We start from the raw sequence: 20,399 nt of genomic DNA on the forward strand, positions 1-20,399 counted from the left end.
TTCCCAGGAGAAGCTACACTTACACGAGGCAGAGTGATGTAAATGCCGGTGCCTCAGGACTTTGGACTTGAAAGGGGACCTCCTAGTCCTGCCCACCTTTCAGGAGCAATGGCTCTTTCTCAGCCTTGTACTTGCCGGGTTCATCCCATGCATTAGCTGAGAATTTAAAAACAGAAGCTGAGTTACCAGTCTGAGGACGGCGGCAGCGTGTGCGGTGGCCCTGCGTTTCTTTCCTACCCATTTTTGTCCCCTTGGGGTTCATTTGCCTCTGCCTGGGGGACAGAGCAGAAAAACACTGAAATGATAATCAGATAATGGAGATGGCTGAAGCTGAAAAGACAAAGGAACTCGGGGCGGTTCCGGAGAATGTTTGCCTTGCACGCACAAAGCTCTGGGTTCCATCCCCAGAGTCACATACAACCAGGGTGTGGCCTACGCAGTTGTTTATCCTTGCATGGGGAAGGGGGTAGAGGCCGGAGGATCTGAAGCTCAGGGTCGTCTTCAGCAGCCTAGGGTGTTAAAGGCAAGGAACCTAGAGTGAAAGAAAAGAAAGGAACAAATGTTCAGCAGAAGAATGAGATTGAGTGGTGGGAGCTGGGGGGCTACCCTCTCCAGTGAGTGAGCTTCAAGTTGGGATGGCAGTGGTGGTGGTGACCTGCCCAGGGCTCTCCTCTGCTCTGTCATAGAGAAGCCGAGACTGTCACACGAATGGATGGGTGAGTCTCCACCGTGCAGCTCCCAATGGTGGCTGTGGCAGTGACCTGGTCATTTCCCAGACGCTTGTATCTTAAGGCTGAGATGAGACTTCTGGGAAGGCTGCTCCTCTCCATGAGGGGACACAGTGGGGCCTGAGGGCTGGCATCCTGGAAACAGGAAGCCCACTGCCTCTGAGCTCCTTGTATTTAAGCCCTCCAGACTCTCTCAGCTGTGACCCGCTCTTCCACCACAAGGGCAGTGCTAAATGGAGTTCTGCATGAGATCAGCAGTATTTAGCGATCGCAAGTTTGACATAATGCACTTCCTCATAATTTATTAAAGTTGCTAATACGTTTTAAAAAATATGTGAGGGACATGGAAGCCTCTCTGTCATTCAGTGGAGTGCATTAACCCTCCATTGATTTTGCATCTCACCAGAGTGAAAGCCAAGACCCCCTGACGACGGGTGAACCACACCCTCTGTGCACCTGACTCTTCTCTCTCCTCAGGCATCAGCCCTGTGATGCACCCTGGCGGCCATTCCAAGAACACTGGGGCCCTGCCTCCTGGACCTCTCACACAGCCTCTTCACATTGAGATCTTCCCTGGTCACAGTGTCCTAAAGCGAAACAATCTCCATTCAACCCTTTTAGTCCTCTCACGTTGCGTTTCCTTCTCAGTACTTACCACCGTCATACTTGCCGTGTGCGTGCGTGTGTGTGTGTGTGTGTGTGTGTGTGTGTGTGTGTGTGTGTGTATTCATGTGTGTACGGGTGAACATCCATTCAGAAATGGATGCAGAGTCCAGAGGAGAGAGCATGGGATGCCTCCTTAATTATTTTCTACCTTATTGTTGGGACAGAATATTTCTCAGAGCTTGGGTTCACGAATTCTGCTAGACTGAGTAGCCTGAAAGCCTCAGGGGTCCACTGCCTCCGCCTCCCCAGCACTAGGTTAACAGTCGTGCACTACCACACTCAACCTTGTACACAGGTGCTAGGATCCAAACTCAGGCACTCAAGCTTGTGCAACGAGCATTTTGCTGGCCCCTCATTGTTTACTTTATTAATCGATCTTGTTCATCGTCCATCTTCCTGTTTTAAAATGTAAGTTTCACGAAGACTCTTGCATTGTTTCGTTACTGCTTTCTCTCTGATGCTGATAACAGTGCCTGCCACAGAACACAGTCAAACATGCAGTGGATGAATGGATGGATGGGTGAGTGAGTGAATGGGTGGGTGGGTGGATGGATGGATGGACGGGTGAGTGGATGGGTGAGTGGATGGGTGAATGAGAGAATGGATGGGTGGATAGGTGAGTGGACAGATAGACAGATGAATAGTTAGATAGATGGGTACTGGATGAGTGGGTGGATGGATGGACAGATAGATGGATGGGTGGACTGTTAGCATACTTCGAATCATCTTGCTGTCCCAATTTCCTTAACAGAAACAATCAGCAGCGTGAACAGCAGGGCTCAAGCGCTAATATCCAGAGGCTTTCAGATAGGAGGGAATAGGGTGGAGGGTGGAGACAGGGCCTGAGGAAGTTTTTGCCCTTGGTTTTGTAGAGAACAGAATCAGAGTCCTTACTCTCACCCACAGCTATTCACCTTAGGCCAGCTTCCTCCCAACAATGGCTTACTGCACATTCAGAACAGAGATGGGAAGACAGGGTCCCAAGGTTGTTTTAAGAAACAGAAGCAATGTATGTAAAACACTGGACATAGAGGAAGCCTTTATTAAAGTGAAACTCATGCACATATTAAAAGCCATTGTATTCATTTGTAGATGGCTACATTGTTGGTAAACTGGGAAGCTCCATCTTTGTTGGCAGTTTCACTTGGGGAATCCACTGACTCTTTAAAAAAAAAAAAGAATAACCTTTTGGCAATAGTATCTTTGGTTTAATGAGGACAGATCTTCCTATACACAATACAAGGGCTGCCAAGTGCAGTCATAGCCTTCAAGTTCATCCGTTCACCTCACTCTTTCCCCAGAGTTTACAAGGCTCTCTCCTTGGGAAATCTGTCTTTCAAAAGTCACCTATTCAGCAGACACAGACTCAGGATTCGTTGGGGCCGTGCGTTCCTTGCTGTTGTCTGTCCGTGGAAGTTTGAGTGAGTTTCCGCTTGCAAGGAGCTTAAAGAGTACATCCAAGGTGGAATCTGGCATAAACACTGATGGTGCCTTCGTCAACACTGGCCACCATCAGTCAAGTGCCATCCAGACACGCAAAGTGAGAAGTGCACAGAAACACAAGCTGTCGTCTCAAGAACCCTAGGGGATTGGGTTGGGAGACAGTCAAGCAGACACAGGTCAGCTGAGCTAGACTTTGGCAGACAGTTCAAAATGGGAGAAGGGAGAGGAGACTGTCACCCCGCACTCATCAAGAGACACCTCCTTCTAGGTGTTGGTCATTAGTAAAGAAAACACGGATGGATGTCTAAAAGGTATAAGTGTAAGAAGAACTAGTATTTTAGGCAATTACTCCAGGTTTGCATGCCTGACATCCAGGGCTTCAGTTTTGCCTAATGGGACAGGACAGGCCCTGTTAACAGCACCTTCAGCTCCTGTAAAAAAGAAAAAAAGGCAGAACAATCTGTTAGGGTCGTTCTCTCTGATGAGTAGGTTGATGTATTAAAATCCAACCAGACTTATAAAATGTACTCCATCACTTTAATTGAGTTTGTAAAGACTCGTGATTTATGATATATTACACGGGTCCCTCCAGCCAATATTAGACTCACATAACTTATCATTACATTGTCCTTCCTTTCTGTCCCCACATCTATAGATTGCAGGTCTGTGCATCTAGAGTTCCTTGTAGGTAGAGCATCTTGTTCCTCACTGGTGTCTGTCCTTGGGTCTAGCATGGTTCCGGACACATGGCAGAAGCCAATGGTGGCTATTCAGAGCAGATGCTCAAGCTAGGTGGGTTGGATCAGATCTGGGACAGTGTGTGACATTGGGCAAGTTAACCTCCATGCATCTTGGCTCCTGTACTTGACACTGAAAACTAAGCCTCACCACACAGGCTTCCTGTGAACCTCCGGCCGTTTCTGTAAAGCACTTAGCACTGTGCTTGGCACGTTGCAGCGTTTGAATCAGTGTTGTTTCTGATGATGATATGGACACGTGAAAGGCCAGTAACCAAGAGCAGGGACTCTGGGGTCACTGTGCTGTGTTCACATCTTGCCTTTGCCTCTTGCTATTTGTTTTCAATAAGGGTGTGGTCTGTGCAGGACCTTGTCCTGCCATCTTTCAAGTGGATGCGTCTCCATCTTTTACTACTAAGCAAAACATTCAACATAATTTCTAGCATGCAGCTGCAGAGAATGGTTTAATGATTAATAACAAAATAGTGTATATTCAGTCAATGATATGTTATATCAAGTATTACTACCATGTACACACGCGTGTGTGTATGTGTATTATGTATGTGTGATGCTCCTTTTCAGTATTATTCTCTTTAATGATAGCTCTAATTGAATTTGCAAATAAACCAATTTGACAGGCAATTTCCAGACTTTTTCAATCAAGCATCCAACTTTTGACAGTGGATGGGCCACCTTCAGAGTTCGATAAGAAGACTGACTTCTGTTTACCCAGAAGTCTGGAGAGGTGATGAGTTGCTTGATGTTTGTTTGGGTTTCATCAGGAGTTAGTTCTGTCATGGACCGAAGATGAGCCAGCTCACACATGCTGATGTGTGATGAACACAGTTGTCCCAGTCCACCCCAGAGCAAGAGGTCTGAGAAACTGTCCCAGGGGCTGTGTCCAGACAGGCCACAGCAAGAGGAGTCTAGATGGACTTTGAGAAAGAAAGCCTAGTGTGTGACCAGGGCCTTCTGTGGTAAGCAAGTTCCCCTCACCTAATAGGAAAAACAGAAGAAGCCAAGTGGAACATTCAGAGGTGAGGTTTCTGCTCTCCAGAACTTAAACATGGCTGAAGGGAGGTGGGATTGTGAGGCTATGAAAAGAGCCCTGTGGTGTTCAACACTGGGGACCAAGGCAGCACATCCAGGACAGAGGTGCAGGGTCACTTCTGGGTCATGCTGTCCTGGAAACTTGGACATAGTTGAGGCCCAGATAAGGAGAAATCAATGAGTTAGGCAACCATAGCAGTAGGCGGTGCCTACCTGTTCTACTGCTGTCACTCTGTTCCAAACCTCCCTTGCAGGTGGCCACGCCTCAAGGATGGGTTTGTACAAATGCCTGGCTCCCTGTGCACAGCAACTGCAGAATTTGGCCCAAATTTATCTGTTCGCTTTCCTTTCCTTTTAACTGGAGGGCTCCCTCCCCCCCCATGCAATTTTAATACCAAGGACCATTTTTTATCAAGTCACTGTCTATAATCAGAATTTAAGAATTATCCCAACATTTCTCTTGGAGAGCAGATCTTCAGAGACTCCGTAGGCCTTCCTGAATTACTAATGAGCTCCTCGGTGAAACATTTCTGTCTGTTCCTAAAATAAAATCTCTCCTATTAGATTTTCCATACAGAAAGTTGGGTAGCTTTTAGACGGACTGGGTTCTATGATAGAAAAAAAAATCATTGTGCTTGGTAAAGATTTACAAACAGTGGTCATTTGTTTCTAAACAAGCAAGGTGATCTGGTTACCCACGTTAATTAAAGAAACGAGTCTGTCTGCAGAGCCACTGTAGTGATGGGATCTCCATTCCCAGAAAAAAAATGTGTATGTTTCTTAGAGGTCCTTAGATTCTCAGGCTGCTGTAACAAGGACTGAAGACAGGGTGGTTTAAGGCAATAGAAGTCTACTTTGGAGTCCACAGTAAAGGTCAGCAAAACCATGGTCCCTAACACTCTAGGAAGAATCACTTTCCTGCCTCTCGTCTATCTGGGGACCTCAGATGTCCCCTGTCTTAGAGTTACCATCTCCTTCCTGTCCCTCATCACGTTTCCTCTGTAAGGATCTCCTGTTTGACAAGTAGCTGGAATCAGAGGCAGGAGGATCACAAATTCAATGCCTACCGGGCAGACAGACAACTTGGTGAGATCTTTTCTCATGCTTGCTTTTTTTTTTTTCTTTCTTTTACAAAGTAGGGTGAGGTCTGGGAGGATGCAGCTTGATGGTGAAACACTAGACTTGCCTAGTATATGCAAGCACAATTCTTACTAGTGCAAAAAAAAAAACCTGTAAATTAAAAAATAAAGGAGCCTGAGAATTTCATGTAGTCATTGTTTTCAATAGCCGAGTAGTATCCATTGTGTAGATGTACCACATTTTCTGTATCCGTTCCTCTGTTGAAGGACATCTGGGTTCTTTCTAGCTTCTGGCTATTATAAATAAGGCTGCTATGAACATAGTGGAGCACGTGTCATTGTTATATGTTGAAGCATCTTTTGGGTGTATGCCCAGGAGTGGTATAGCTGGGTCTTTGGTAGAACTATGTCCAATTTTCTGAGGAACCTCCAGACTGATTTCCAGAATGGTTGTACCAGCTTGCAATCCCACCAACAATGGAGGAGTGTTCCTCTTTCTCTACATCTTTGCCAGCATCTGCTGTCACCTGAGTTTTTGATCTTAGCCCTTCTGACTGGTGTGAGGTGGAATCTTCTTAGGCAAATGGATGGAATTAGAAAATACCATCTTGAGTGAGGTAACCCATCTTAAAAGAACACACACAGTATGCACTCACTGATAAATGGATATTATCCCAAAAGCTCAGAATACCCAAGATAAAATTCACAGACCACATGAAGCTCAAAGAGAAGGAAGACCAAAGTGTGGATGCTTCAGTCCTTCCTAGAAGGGGGAACAAAATACTCAAGGGAAGAAATACAGGGACAAAGAGTGGAGCAGAGACGGAAGGAAAGGCCATCTAGAGACTGCCATATGTGGGGATCCATCCTATCTACAGACACCAAACCCAGACAATATTGTGGATTCCAAGAAGTGCTTGCTGATAGGGGCCTGATATAGCTGTCTCCTGAGAGCCTCTGCCAGAGTCTGACAAGTACAGAGGCAGATGCTCACAGCCAATCATCGAACTGAGCACTGGGTCCCCAGTGGAGGAGTTAGGGCAAGGACTGAAGGAGCTGGAGAGGTTTGCAACCCACAGGAAGAACAACAATATCAAACAACCAGACCCCCCAGAAATCCCAGGGACTAAACCACCATCCAAAGAGTACACATGGAGGGACCCACGGCACCAGCCACATATGTAGCAGAGGATGGCCTTGTCTGGCATCAGTGGGAGGAGAGGCCCTTGGTCCTGTGAAGGCTCGATGCCCCAGTGTAGGGAAATGCCAAGGTAGGGAGGCTGAAGGGAGTGGGTGGGCAGGTGGGTAGGGGAGCATCCTCATAGAAGCAGGGGGAGGATGGGATAGTGAGTTCCCAGAGGGGAAACCAGGAAAGGGGGAAACACTTGAAATGTAAATGAAAATATTAAATAAATAATAAATAAATAAATAAGCAAGCAAGTAAGCAAGTAAGCTCGTGCAGTAAGCAGTCATGACAGACCAGATCACCCAAGGACCTGCTGTCCATTTAGTCCTAGGTGATCTCCAGTTAAGGTCACTGTCGCTTAGAGATAGTAAGCATTAGGACTTCAGTATATCTTTTTCTTGGAAAGACAATTCAATGTAGAACGTTGCTCACCCAGTATTATGCCCACCCAAAAGTTCATAATAACACCAGGTCATGTCCTCTTAAACTAACTTCTGGTTGTGGAGCCAAAAATCTATGACTCTGGAACCTCTTCCACTGTCCCCCAAGAGGCTGTGGAGAGGGTTCATGGTTTAGTAATGGGGGGGGGATCAAAACACACCCTTGTTTGACTCTGACATGACCTTGGAAAGTCCTTGAAATCTCTCAGAAGCCCTTCCTTCCTTAAGTCGGGGCAACAGTCGCAGCAAGCTGTAATCATGGTATAATCATGTGCAAAGACTGTTCTGCAAAGTATGGTGTGGTTGTCTGACTGTGAATCTCTTTAAAATGGCTCTGCAGAAGGCTGATTCTGCAGAGGGGTTGACGGCAGGGATCCAAGGCCAGTCTGCCTGGACGGAAGCCCAGGTCTGCTGCTTGTCAGATGCATGGCCTTGGGAGCTGTTACCCCACCTCGCCGTGCCTCTGTTCCGTCCCATAAAACAGGGCATTAGCAGCACCTCTTTAAGACCTTGTAGTAAGGATTAAGTAGGAACGATCTTTGAAAAGTGCTTAGAAACTGCCTGCTACGTGATAGGTGCACTATTACATAACTCCTTGCTATTTCCGTCAAGGACAAGGCCACAGCGTCCCGTCCTGTGTGCCGTTCCACCTCAGCTTCTGGTATATAAAACAGATGCCCAGAAGCCGTGGTAAAGGATGGGTAAAGGGATGGAGACGCCACTAACCCCCGACCCCATGTGCCCTGTAACTGCTATGCCTCTTCTCCAGACAGTGCTCCAGCCTGTGCTCCAGCACAAGCGCCTACCCAGCCGGGCTTTTCTAAACAGAGTGCAGGCCCCTTCTACTGCACTGGATCTGTAGGTCATTCCCAAACCACGGACGGGTCCGAAGCAACCTGAGAAGATGTTTTTTTTCTTCTGCGATTCAGCATGAATACACTGTTAAAAGGTCTCCCTGCTTCCTTATTTTCCAGTATTCCTCCCTTCTCCCCACACCTTCCTCCCCCTCAGCAGCCCACCCTTTCCCTTAGCACTATCTATATGATGCCCAAGCCTCTCCCTTGCCCTTCCTGAAAGCGTCCCCACCTCTGAACAGCCATGCCGTGTGACTTTATCACAAACATGTGATATTCAGTTTGCCTTACATACCCATCTATTGGATACCAGCCAATCTGAATGCAAGGACACTCCATATTGGAGGCTCCGTGCTAGGGTGGATTTAAGGATTTGATGGCTGAGATCCTGCAATGGCTATCAGTACCAAAATTTGAGGGTGGCATGGGTGTGGACAGAAAAGTGGCAAAGATACTCGACAACACCAGGCTTGGGAATGTGGCTGTTTTTCTGTCTAGAACTGTATTTTCTGTGTTTTAATAAGTGGCACAGACACACCCGTGCTAAATGTCAGTCTTTAAGGCTGTCTGTCTGGGTATGAGTTCCAGAAATATCCTCCCCTTACCCTGAGGCAGGTGATTGACTGGACAGTAGTTCAGTCTGAAAACCACTGCAGTAGCCGGGGTTGTGTGGTGTGGTTACCTCTGTATACACAGCGCATCCTTGGAGAATGACCAACCTCTGGAATTGGTAGTAATTGGTGATAAAATGGCGGCCAGCATTAACTAACATTTATTCTCTGAATGACCACTTCTTGCCTCCTATCAGGACCCTGTACCCTTAACTAGATAACCTAAGACTGTAATGTCATATCCAGCCCCTTCTGCCGAGGCTGGCAAAGTCCCGGAAGTGTGTGTGAGTGGCACTTGGTATTTAACCCACCCTGATCCTCACCATCTTGAACCTTTTGTGCATGCATGCTTGTGTGCTTGTGTGTATACAAATGCTCGTGTGTGTTCATGTGTCTGTGCACATGTGGAGTCCAGAGGAAACGTCAGCTGTCAGCTGCCTTGTATTTCAATATAGCGTGTCTTATGGGTCAGGAACTCTCCAGGCAGCCTAGGCTGGCTAGCCATGGGGCCCCCAGGGTCCACTCATCTGTCTCCATGTCCCCAGCACTGGGATTACGAGTGTGTGTGCCATTGTGCCCAGCTTTTTAACACTCTGAATCTTTTTTTTTTTTTTTTTTGGTTCTTTTTTTCGGAGCTGGGGACCGAACCCAGGGCCTTGCGCTTCCTAGGTAAGCGCTCTACCACTGAGCTAAATCCCCAGCCCCAACACTCTGAATCTTAATTACCATTTCATGACATAGAGTGTGGCATAGAGGGTTAGCACATTCTCCTGGGAAGGGGGAAGGAAGGCCATTGGTGACCTTCACTGCATGCAGTGAGCAGAGGGGGTCAGTGCTGTGGGCTCTGCAAATGAGGGGCAAAAGAGGCTTCCCCTCCCTACAGCAAGATCCCCGAGCCGCGCTGCGAGCATTTCACCGTCTTCACCCCTGGCACTGCACACATTGGTGAACACTGTGTCAGAAAAAAATGCGAGTCGCTACTAGACGGGTCGCTACGAGACAGGTTTCTTGCTAGGTTGAAGTGTATCACGGTCTGCACTAACAAACACCCAGTGTGACTCAGAAGTCACGTATATTTTAGTGGGAAAAATAGAAGTGGAAGAATTTTCAAACAAGGTAATTGTTGCCCAGAAATTTGCTTCCCTGGACCTCCAGAGAACTCAGGTTATTTTTGGTTTCACTGATTTCTCCAGACTGACAGGTTTTCAGTTCTAACATAAGAGGAGGAGGAGGAGGAGCAGGGGGAGCAGGAGGAGGAGGAGGAGCAGGAGGAGGAGGATCAGGAGGAGGAGGATCAGGAGGAGGAGGAGGAGCAGGAGAAGCAGCAGGAGCCGCAGCAGGAGGAGGAGGAGCAGGAGGAGAAGCAGCAGGAGCCTCAGCAGGAGGAGGAGGAGGAGCAAGCTCAACAGTCAAGACAACCGTAAACACTCTTCCCCACCAGGAGGCACTGCAGTGTGGAGACCAAGGCTGCCAGGCAATCACAATTCATTTCAAGAACCTATGCCCACATAGGCTTTGAGATGGCAAACACAAGCATTTGACTCTTCTTCTTTCTTCTCCATTTATTATTTTTATTCATTTAATGAAATTGTCACAAACATAAAGGCATGTGCCAACACCACCAGTCTCCGAAGAGGTGAATAGTTCCTTGGCATTCAGTGAATCGACCACGGTCTGCCTGAAGAGCACACCTGGGAGAGGCAGCCCCATCTTCCCAGCCCTCTGGTGCAGATATCTGCCCTAAATGCAGCTGCAGAGGAAACAGCAAATGTCAGTCACCTCTCCCCGGTTAGTGCCCCAGCCCTGCAGAGCACTCTGGCTTTATACCACAGTTGGTATAGGACAAGAGTGACAGCTGTGTGGCTTTTCTGGGGAGAAAAGGCAGCACATGCGCACACTTATGTGTCCCCAAGGGTGCAGGTGCACACACCTATGTGTCCCCAAGGGTGCAGATGCACACACCTATGTGTTCCCAAGGGTGCAGATGCATACACCTATGTGTCCCCAAGGGTGCAGGTGCACACACCTATGTGTCCCCAAGGGCAGCAGGTGCACACACCTATGTGTCCCCAAGGGCAGCAGGTGCACACACCTATGTGTCCCCAAGGGTGCAGGTGCATACACCTATGTGTCCCCAGAGGCAGCAGGTGCACACACCTATGTGTCCCCAAGGGTGCAAATGCACACACCTATGTGTCCCCAGGGGCAGCAGGTGCACACACCTATGTGTCCCCAAGGGCAGCAGGTGCACACACCTATGTATCCCCAAGGGTGCAGGTGCACACACCTATGTGTCCCCAAGGGCAGCAAGTGCACACATCTATGTGTCCTCAGTCCTGCTCCTCTTCTGCTGCTAGAGGAACTGTGCTGTCACTGGTAGAGGCACAATTGGAGTTGCTAATGACCCCCCCTAGCATTTGTGGTTTTCCCTTCATATATCAGCCTCCATTGCAAATCTTCCTGGGAGCTTCCTGCCTCTTTCTCCCACACCTGAGAAGTGACAGAGGAAGACGAACATGCCCCAGAAGAGGACACCTGCAGACGTCTGATGATAACATCTTTAATGAGAATAACAGCTTTGCTTTTTACCTGAAAATTAGTACATACAAGGTCTATAAAAGACGACTGGCCTTATAAGTGGAACCAAGTAATGAGCAGAAAGGACCTATTTTAGATCTGCACCATCCCAGCAACATGGAATATTTTCCCTTTCGATGGAAGCTCTGATTATCATTTACTTCCAAGCCTCCAATGTCTTTCTGGTTGCAGCCCCCTGTGTGCTTGTATTTTATCTGCTGTGTTGTGTGGCAGGAGTTAATAATACAAGAACTCATGTGGCTCAATTAGTTTATTTAAATTCAAAACAAGGCTAAGAGCCTTATGCCTCTGCTGCCTTGAGCAGAGCTATTTGGGGCCATGGTTAACGTTATAAATTAAGTTCTGATGTAAATAACCAAACCATTCCCCACACTTTCACTAGCAAGAGTTCCAGTCAAATGTTAAATTCAACCCGGCTTACCTGACTCTGACCCCTAAGTAATAATGACCCGGTAAAAATGTAGCAGCTTCCCTTTTGAATCACAGCCAGTTTTCCACCCCACGCTGCCCCTGATTCACAAACCTTGACAAATTTTGAAACAACGGGGGTGGGGGATGGGAGGGGGATTGAGGCTTCGAACATCTGGTCCACTTAGCCATCAAGCCTCCTAGAAAATACCTGCTGAGCTGCTTCGGGTACAAGGATCAAGATGGTGGTCTACCAGTTGATGGTTTTCAGTTCTGAGCTGTGTATATGGTCTGCACTTAAGAAATCCTCCTAGTTCTGACCAGTTTGAACCCAAGCCTTTGTTGATGTCCCCCACACCTGGCAAGACCGACTTCCTGTAATCCACAGCACATCTGTGGACCATGGCCAGCAGACGTCCCCAGAATCACCTTTTACTGTAACTTGGTTTATGTGGCTTCTTGTTTCCACCAGATTGGGAGGATTCGAGAACAGAGACTTGGAAAAACTACTCAGCCCTTTATGTGTATTTTTGGAGCAACTTCTGCAGCCCCCAAGGCTCTAAGGACTGTCAGAAGACATTGACACAGGAGAATAGAATTACTCTCATTTCGTAGATGGGAAAAACAAGACACAGGCTTTTATAAGGTACAAGTAGAAGTTCCCACGACCGTCTGGGGAGAAAGCCACAATCAGGAATTTCCAAATGTAACACTAACTGCTTTAACTCTGGGTGAGTCACGCTGTGTGGACCAGCCCTGGCAAGTCTCAGCAGAGGAGACAGATATTAAAGAGAGACAGATCTAAGGCCCTTTGAAAAGATAAATATCCAAAGTTGGCACCAGGTGTGAGAACAGGAGTAACAAGGGTTAAAGAGCTTGGTGCACAGCCCAGACAGAATCACAGCTGCGAGAGAAACTACTAATGCAATCGAGTGCCATTTTAAAATGTGTATCCTTACCCTCGGAGTAAAGAAGGGGTTAATGGTGACAACCATGCTAATTATTATAAGAAAGCTTAGATAGTGCTTACCTTGTGCTGAGGACTCCGCTAGCATTTCCTATGGATTAACCCGGAGTTTTTATTGGGAAGCTGTGAAGTTTAGCAACTGTATCTGCATTTGCCTATGGGACTTCACACTTCCTAAGTGCCCCTGGCAACAAGAGGAGATCTGGACTGGAAAACCTAGTGGTCTGGTTCCTAATCCTTCATTTAAATTACTTCTCCAGGCCACGTAGGGAACTCAGGAATGTAACTCTGGGTGGGGGCGAACTTCCTGACTGCAGGTTTCAGGAAGCTTGTGGAATGCCAGGAATCTGACAGACTCCCCTGGCTCCCATGCCCATTGGTTGGGTCCAGGACATTCAGCTTCCCAGGAACCACTTGCCATGGCCCGCAGCAGGGCTCTAGATGCAGGAATGTCTCCAAAGGCCACTCTGAGAGCACAAACCATCTGCCCTGATGGTTGTCTAATGCACTGCCTGCCCCTACCCTGAGAGTTCAGTGACCAGACAAGGCTAGGTGCGGTGGAGCTCAGAAGAGTAGCTTTGGGGGTTAGAGCCCACCAGGAGCCTGTCTCCCACAAAGGACCTTCTCAGAAGCTGTGACCCATCATATGGCCAAGACAAACACACAATGAGAATTCTTCGTCAAGTCACCATTTCTGCTACTGCTCAAACTGCAGATGCACACACAGACAGAGGGCTGTGACAGAGTGTCTGCTAGTTCCCTTGGACAGAAGCGCCTGTCTTCAGAGGCAATTCTTTACTCCCTAGATGATGTTTTCCTTCTTGCTTCCATATTCCAGTTGGCTTTCTCAATTAGCAGCATCCTGGAAAAAGATTCTAAAAATTACTTGTTTTTTTTTTTTTTTTTTTTTTAAAAGGCAATGTAAAGAAAAGGCCTTTTTCTATCATGCTCTTTCTTACTCTACCCTGATTCTGTAGTCTTTTCTTTGCCAAAGCTATAATTTTTCTATTCCCTGCCATATAACTTAATGACCCTTCGATTCTGATAGCTCAAGTCTGTTGCTCTGCAAAGACAAGGTGCACTCAGTGAGTATCTTAACTCACCCTGTTGGAGAGGGACACGGGTTCTCCTTATTGAAACCTGACCACCGTGGTTGCTTATTTTAATAAAATTCAGCTCTGCTTGAAATTCAGACTTTATCCTAACCACCATCCCTAATCTAAACCTTCCTGGAGTTTTTCTTGGGCATATAGACTGAGCCACAGAGATCCAATCGGAGTTCTGCTAGGTCTTCCTAGCAAGTCCTACAGACAAAAGAAATGTGGCATTGGAAGGTGAGGGCTCCCAGGCTGTCACATGAATCAGTGTTAGTCTCTTGCTTAAAGACCTTCAGTGACGGTGAAGGCTGGGTCCTCTAACTGCAGTCTCCATGTCCTCCATCCACATCTGCCTTCTGCCCACTGCTTCCGGCTTCGTCTTCCTTCACCTCCCCAACTCACACTCACGCTGAGCTCCAGCTTGGGAAGCCGCGTGCGAGTTCTCAGATGGGACCTGCTTCTTCCTCTGGTGTCCTAATATCTTATTCCTCCCCCAACACACGGAGCAACACAGCACACACATACTCAATACACGTGGGCATCCCAAACGCCACACATAGAACCGCATACCGTGTGCACTGACCCTACAGTCAACATCCATGTGCGGCTCCCACAGCACACGAAGCGCACACACACTTTGGCCTTTCAGTCCTCAGTTCAGAGAGCACTTGTCATTTCTGGCCCTCTCACTGACTGTTCCTCAGCATCGCCTCTAGAGCATGTCTCATCATGTGGAGTACACAAATTTTGGTCGGCACCGTCTTTACCGCCAGCCCACCGGCTTCATGAAGGGAGACAGTGTGTGGTGGTTTTTCGCTCACCTTTGGCATGCACTAGGCATAATATCTAGTAGTAATTATCAGTTGAGTGGATCCGTGACTTGGCCTGGAACCTGACCACCGTCTCCCCTCCCTGCACCTGGCAGGCCCCTCACAAGAAGTGAAAGAGTTACTGGCTCCAAATCAGTCCTTAGTTCCAGCCCTCGTCACGGGCCTCAGCCTGGCCTCCAGCTTCCAGCTCCAAGAGCCCTCAGTGGTGTGTGGTGTGCGCCATTCCCCCACCACTTTCCCAGGGCTGGGCCTTGCTTCCTGCAGCCCCTGAGAGACGTCTCTACCAAGAAGCAAAAGAGAGGAGACATTGAAAAGAAGGAAAACAATAAATAACCCCCAGCAGCCACCGGGAAAAATAGACGTTTTTGTGTCTGTTTCTTGGCTAACCTCAGCAGACGTTGTCTGTGATGCCTTGGCTTTGCTTCATGGTGGTCTACTGAGATGCTTTTGGATCTTTGTGCTGCCCGTCTCAGTCAGTTATGACAACCTGCTTTGATAACCAGCCGTTTGTTTGTGCAAGGACGCATGTCCTGAGAAATCATGGGCCTTCGCAAGAATTCTTCTACAAATTGTTTAGTGTGTCAGACAGCTCATTGTATTTTGACAGTAGCTTTTCCTTTAGGATTTTGGAATCCTATAGGGTCTCTTACTGAGATTCTGTTTCCTGGAGTCTCGCAGAGCTTGGATTAGAATGTCTGAGATATCCACAGACAACATTCCTCAAAACCCTGATGCCAGACTGAGCTAGGGTCCACACTGCTTATCTAGGGACAGTTGTAAAAACATTCTATTGAACTGAAAAGAACTCCAGACGTGGTATATAAATAATAACAATTAATTAGTTTTTATCTTGTTTTGATTCGAAAGCTTATCCCACGTAGAAGCAAAGAGCTAATGAGAATGGTACTGAATCTGTGATCTTAACACTTACTCTAAACAAAATACCATATACACATGCTTTTTTCTAATACTCATTACATTTCTCAGAACTTCCTGTATACCAGACAGCTCTGTGAACTTTATCTGTGTCTTAATTTATATAGCCACAGGACAGTGCTAAGAGAAGGACATGGTCATTGTTTTCATTGTATAAATTAAGAAAAATCATCAGTCAATCCAATTGATACATGTGGGGAAGGGCTGAGCTAAATTATGAGCCCAGAACCTGTGAGTTTACTGACCCCTGCGCACTGGCCAGCCTAGACTGAGCGAATAACTGTCTCTCTGCCCCACATTCTTGCATGTATGTATGCCTGTGTATTCAACTTTTGTTCTGCACCTGTTGTTCTCTGAAGGACAGCACTAGATTTCTATCTGTCCTGGATTTTAACCATTGCTAATAAATATCTCAGAGAAATGGTAGAACTGACTCGAGAGACATGGGTGTACAATACAGCTCACTCCTTAGCATAGATGGTCTGGGAAGTGTTACCTCATTCCTCAGATCCCGTCTTCTCTGAAGGAAGGAGTCATCACTGCTGTTGTAAGGAGAAAATGAGATAACCACGTATAAATTGCCTGGCACATTGAAGATCAATAATATTCTGCACTCAGAGTGTGGAAGAGAGGACAGTAGGAAATTGAATTAATTCTCTTGAAAAGAGAGAGTCCTTTGATAAATGATGAATCTAATGTTATAAACCACATTCTGTCACTAGGAAAATGGTTAATATAGTTCTCCAAGGGTTTCAGTTGTAAGAAGGAATAGCAGTGTTAACTAGAAAACCATATTTTCCAGCCAATTGAAAAATCTGTATGAGTAGTAACAAAACATCGAATTAGAAAATTAGCGCTCAAATTGATAATTGTACCGCAAGCCATCTACCATCCTGCTGCATGGTAGACATTTTGCTGGTTTCGTCTTCCCTCCTGCTTTTCCCGGCCCTAGGTTGTGTGCACAGATTCACATGTGCATGGTCTGCACTGTTTCTTTGGTGTCAGGTGCCCAGTGCAGTGTATATGCCTGGGGACTTGGAACTGAGATCACCGAAGCCACCTTAGTTTTTATACAAGAAATTTTTTGTTTAATCCCTCTACACCCAGGCTGATAGGATGTAGCTCTGTTTCAGATCCTGTCACTGCCTTCCTTCACAGATGACAGAATTCATCTGGACATATGACATCAAGGCAGCTGACTCACTGGCTGACCACATGCTGAGATGAAGAAGCTGGACCAGTCTGAATGCTCTCCTGGAGATTAAATTTTAACAAACCAGGAGGCTGGGGGTGGGGGTAGGGGGAAGATTGTCAAGAGAGAAAAAAACAGAGGTGTAAAGTAAGAGATGACTGAAATAAATTCATAGAAATTGAGGGACTCTGGGAAGTCTCAAAGCACTGATGAGAGCTAAGATTCAGAATGGAAGTCGAAAACAATCAAACCCAGATTTGCTGAGCATCAGAGGGGATAGGGGTGGTGGCATCTCCAGCTACCCTGATATCTGCACAGTTGGCGGAGCCTTGGGATGTCTGTCTGCATCTAGAAGCTGACTAGGAAAGCCACAACAAGAACTCGAGACTGAGAAACTGATATTGCTGAGGCCAAGGATTCCTGAGAAGTCAATTCCTCTCCATGTCTACTCCAAGACAGTGAGGCAGCCGGTTGCTTGAGCTTCAGGATGGCACGGTTTGATGGCACAGACCACCAGGACTGAGCCTGGATCTTGGGAGATCCTCACTAGAGGAGAAGCTGGAGATGCCAAAAGTACAGCTGGAATTAGTAGAAACAGAGAACTCCAGATGTTATACATCAGAATAGCTATAAACAAACTCATTCCTCCAGTCCACCATGGTTGCTTTAATTTCTTTTTTAAAAATAGTAATCTGATAAACAAACCCATATTCTTTTTGCCAGGTTGCTGATAGACTAATTCCTTAGGGAATGTTGATATTCCAACCAACTACCACAGTTTGCTCTTCTTTCCCTGGAAATTGCATAACTCGCACATAAGTGTAATTCTCACATGATTGGCAGTTTTGCAAACTTTGGAGTTTTGCAGTTCCAGACGTAGTGACTATTCAGGTCTGTTTGTACACACTCATCACCTAATGTTTTTTTCCCATGTTACCTGTTTCCATATCTGGAGGCTAACACAGCCATGAGCACACCTTACTGTCAACTATGACTTTACGTCAGAGTCTCCTGTCATGGGGAAGGGTGAGGGACAGTGTGGCAGCTTTGTATATGTGTCAACGTGCGGGTGCTTACCCAGCTCACAGGAGTGATCAGTTGGGTGGGTATCAGTAAGCAGTTCCAGGGATTCTGTCCCCATTGCCCATCCTCGACAGCTGCAAACTTTGTCTTTGGCCAGTCTGGATCACACATGTAAAACTCTTACCCCCATCCTCATTCCAAGCCTGTGCAAAGCAGTGTGCAGCAGATTGAAAGACTGGTGGATCAAGAGCAGCGTGTGCTTCTGATTTCGGAGGCCTTCCTCCTTGCTCACAGCTGTCACCTCTTTGAAATGAGTTGTCTAGGTTTAACAGAAGAAAGATGGAAGAGAGGGAGGGGAAAGACAAGGGGAGGGACCTGGATAATCATGTAATAGTTGACTCATTCTCTGTTAACACACACGTGCACATGCACATATACATACATCCACACATAAATGTATGTACATGCATGTATGCACACACATGCATACATGTATGCACACATGTATATGCATGCATATATGCACATACACATATTCATACATGCACACATGCATATATGCACATACACACATGCATTGTACACGTGCATGCGCAAGCGAGCGCGCGCGCACACACACACACACACACACACACACACACACACACACACACACACACACACTGCCCTTGCCTTGGAACCTAAGGAAAGAAAGTAATGTTGTTGACAATGTAGTCGCTGACTCCCTAGTGCAATCCTAATCCCAGATTGTCCGTTTTGCAGGGCCGCTGTTCAAGAGAGAACTGCAAATATCTTCATCCTCCAACACACCTAAAAACTCAGCTAGAAATCAATGGGAGGAACAATTTGATCCAGCAAAAAACTGCAGCAGCGATGCTTGCCCAGCAGATGCAATTCATGTTTCCAGGAACACCGCTCCACCCTGTGGTGAGTGTGCCTCTTCTAAGGGTGGGCTGGATGACAGCAGGGTTGGTACGGCAGAGCCATGGTGACCGAAAGTGACCTCCACTTACTCTAGCATCATGGTTACGATTAGAGCAGTTAGCTCTGAAGCTCAGTGGATGCTGAAAACTGTGTTTTTCATGGCTTGTTTCTCTTAATTTAAATGGAAAGGTATATGTGTGCCGATAGGACAAGGACGACCTCTAACCCATATCTGGGAAGTGTAGACCACACTAGCACTTTCTTATCTGTGGTCTAAGCCATCTTCATGTGGGAATCGGTCCACATTTTATTTAGAGTTGGCAGTGCTTATGGGCGGAGAGGTTGTAACACCTAAAATAAGTTTAGCGGTATAGTGGATACTGTATGTAGCCGTGTAGTGGATCCTGTATGTAGTGGTGTAGTGGATACTGTATGTAGCCGTGTAGTGGATACTTTATGTAGTGGTGTAGTGGATACTGTATGTAACCGTGTAGTGGATACTGTATGTAGCCGTGTAGTGGATACTGTATGTAGCCGTGTAGTGGATACTGTATGTAGCCGTGTAGTGGATACTGTATGTAGCCGTGTAGTGGATACTATATGTAACCGTGTAGTGGATACTGTATGTAGCCGTGTAGTGGATACTATATGTAACCGTGTAGTGGATCCTGTATGTAGCGGTGTCATGGATACTGTATGTAGCCGTGTAGTGGATACTTTATGTAGCGGTGTAGTGGATACTGTATGTAGCCGTGTAGTGGATACTGTATGTAGCCGTGTAGTGGATACTGTATGTAACCGTGTAGTGGATACTGTATGTAGCCGTGTAGTGGATACTGTATGTAGCCGTGTAGTGGATACTGTATGTAGCCGTGTAGTGGATACTGTATGTAGCCGTGTAGTGGATACTATATGTAACCGTGTAGTGGATACTGTATGTAGCCGTGTAGTGGATACTATATGTAACCGTGTAGTGGATCCTGTATGTAGCGGTGTCATGGATACTGTATGTAGCCGTGTAGTGGATACTTTATGTAGCGGTGTAGTGGATACTGTATGTAGCCGTGTAGTGGATACTGTATGTAGCCGTGTAGTGGATACTGTATGTAACCGTGTAGTGGATACTGTATGTAGCCGTGTAGTGGATACTGTATGTAGCCGTGTAGTGGATACTGTATGTAGCCGTGTAGTGGATACTGTATGTAGCCGTGTAGTGGATACTTTATGTAGCCGTGTAGTGGATACTGTATGTAGCCGTGTAGTGGATACTGTATGTAGCCGTGTAGTGGATACTGTATGTAGCCGTGTAGTGGATACTGTATGTAGCCGTGTAGTGGATACTGTATGTAGCCGTGTAGTGGATACTTTATGTAGCCGTGTAGTGGATACTGTATGTAGCGGTGTAGTGGATACTGTATGTAGCGGTGTAGTGGATACTTTATGTAGTGGTGTAGTGGATACTGTATGTAGCTGTGTAGTGGATCCTGTATGTAGCCGTGTAGTGGATACTGTATGTAACCGTGTAGTGGATACTGTATGTAGCCGTGTAGTGGATACTGTATGTAGCCGTGTAGTGGATACTGTATGTAGCCGTGTAGTGGATACTGTATGTAGCCGTGTAGTGGATACT

General features: G+C 46.7%; 1 protein-coding gene across 12 annotated transcripts in view; it reads left to right on the forward strand.

Moving 5' to 3' along the window:
• The window catches only part of Mbnl2 (muscleblind-like splicing regulator 2), a 160,024-nt gene that overhangs the window by 85,304 nt on the left and 54,321 nt on the right, over positions 1 to 20,399 (forward strand). For all 12 annotated transcript variants that reach the window (NM_001415043.1, NM_001111064.2, NM_001415044.1 and 9 more), the window contains 1 exon segment: positions 18,608 to 18,772. In NM_001415043.1, the coding sequence (NP_001401972.1) occupies positions 18,608 to 18,772 (165 nt within the window).

Source organism: Rattus norvegicus, chromosome 15 (genome assembly GCF_021556685.1).
Source record: "Rattus norvegicus strain SHRSP/BbbUtx chromosome 15, alternate assembly SHRSP_T2T, whole genome shotgun sequence".
Classification (NCBI taxonomy): Eukaryota; Metazoa; Chordata; class Mammalia; order Rodentia; family Muridae; genus Rattus; species Rattus norvegicus.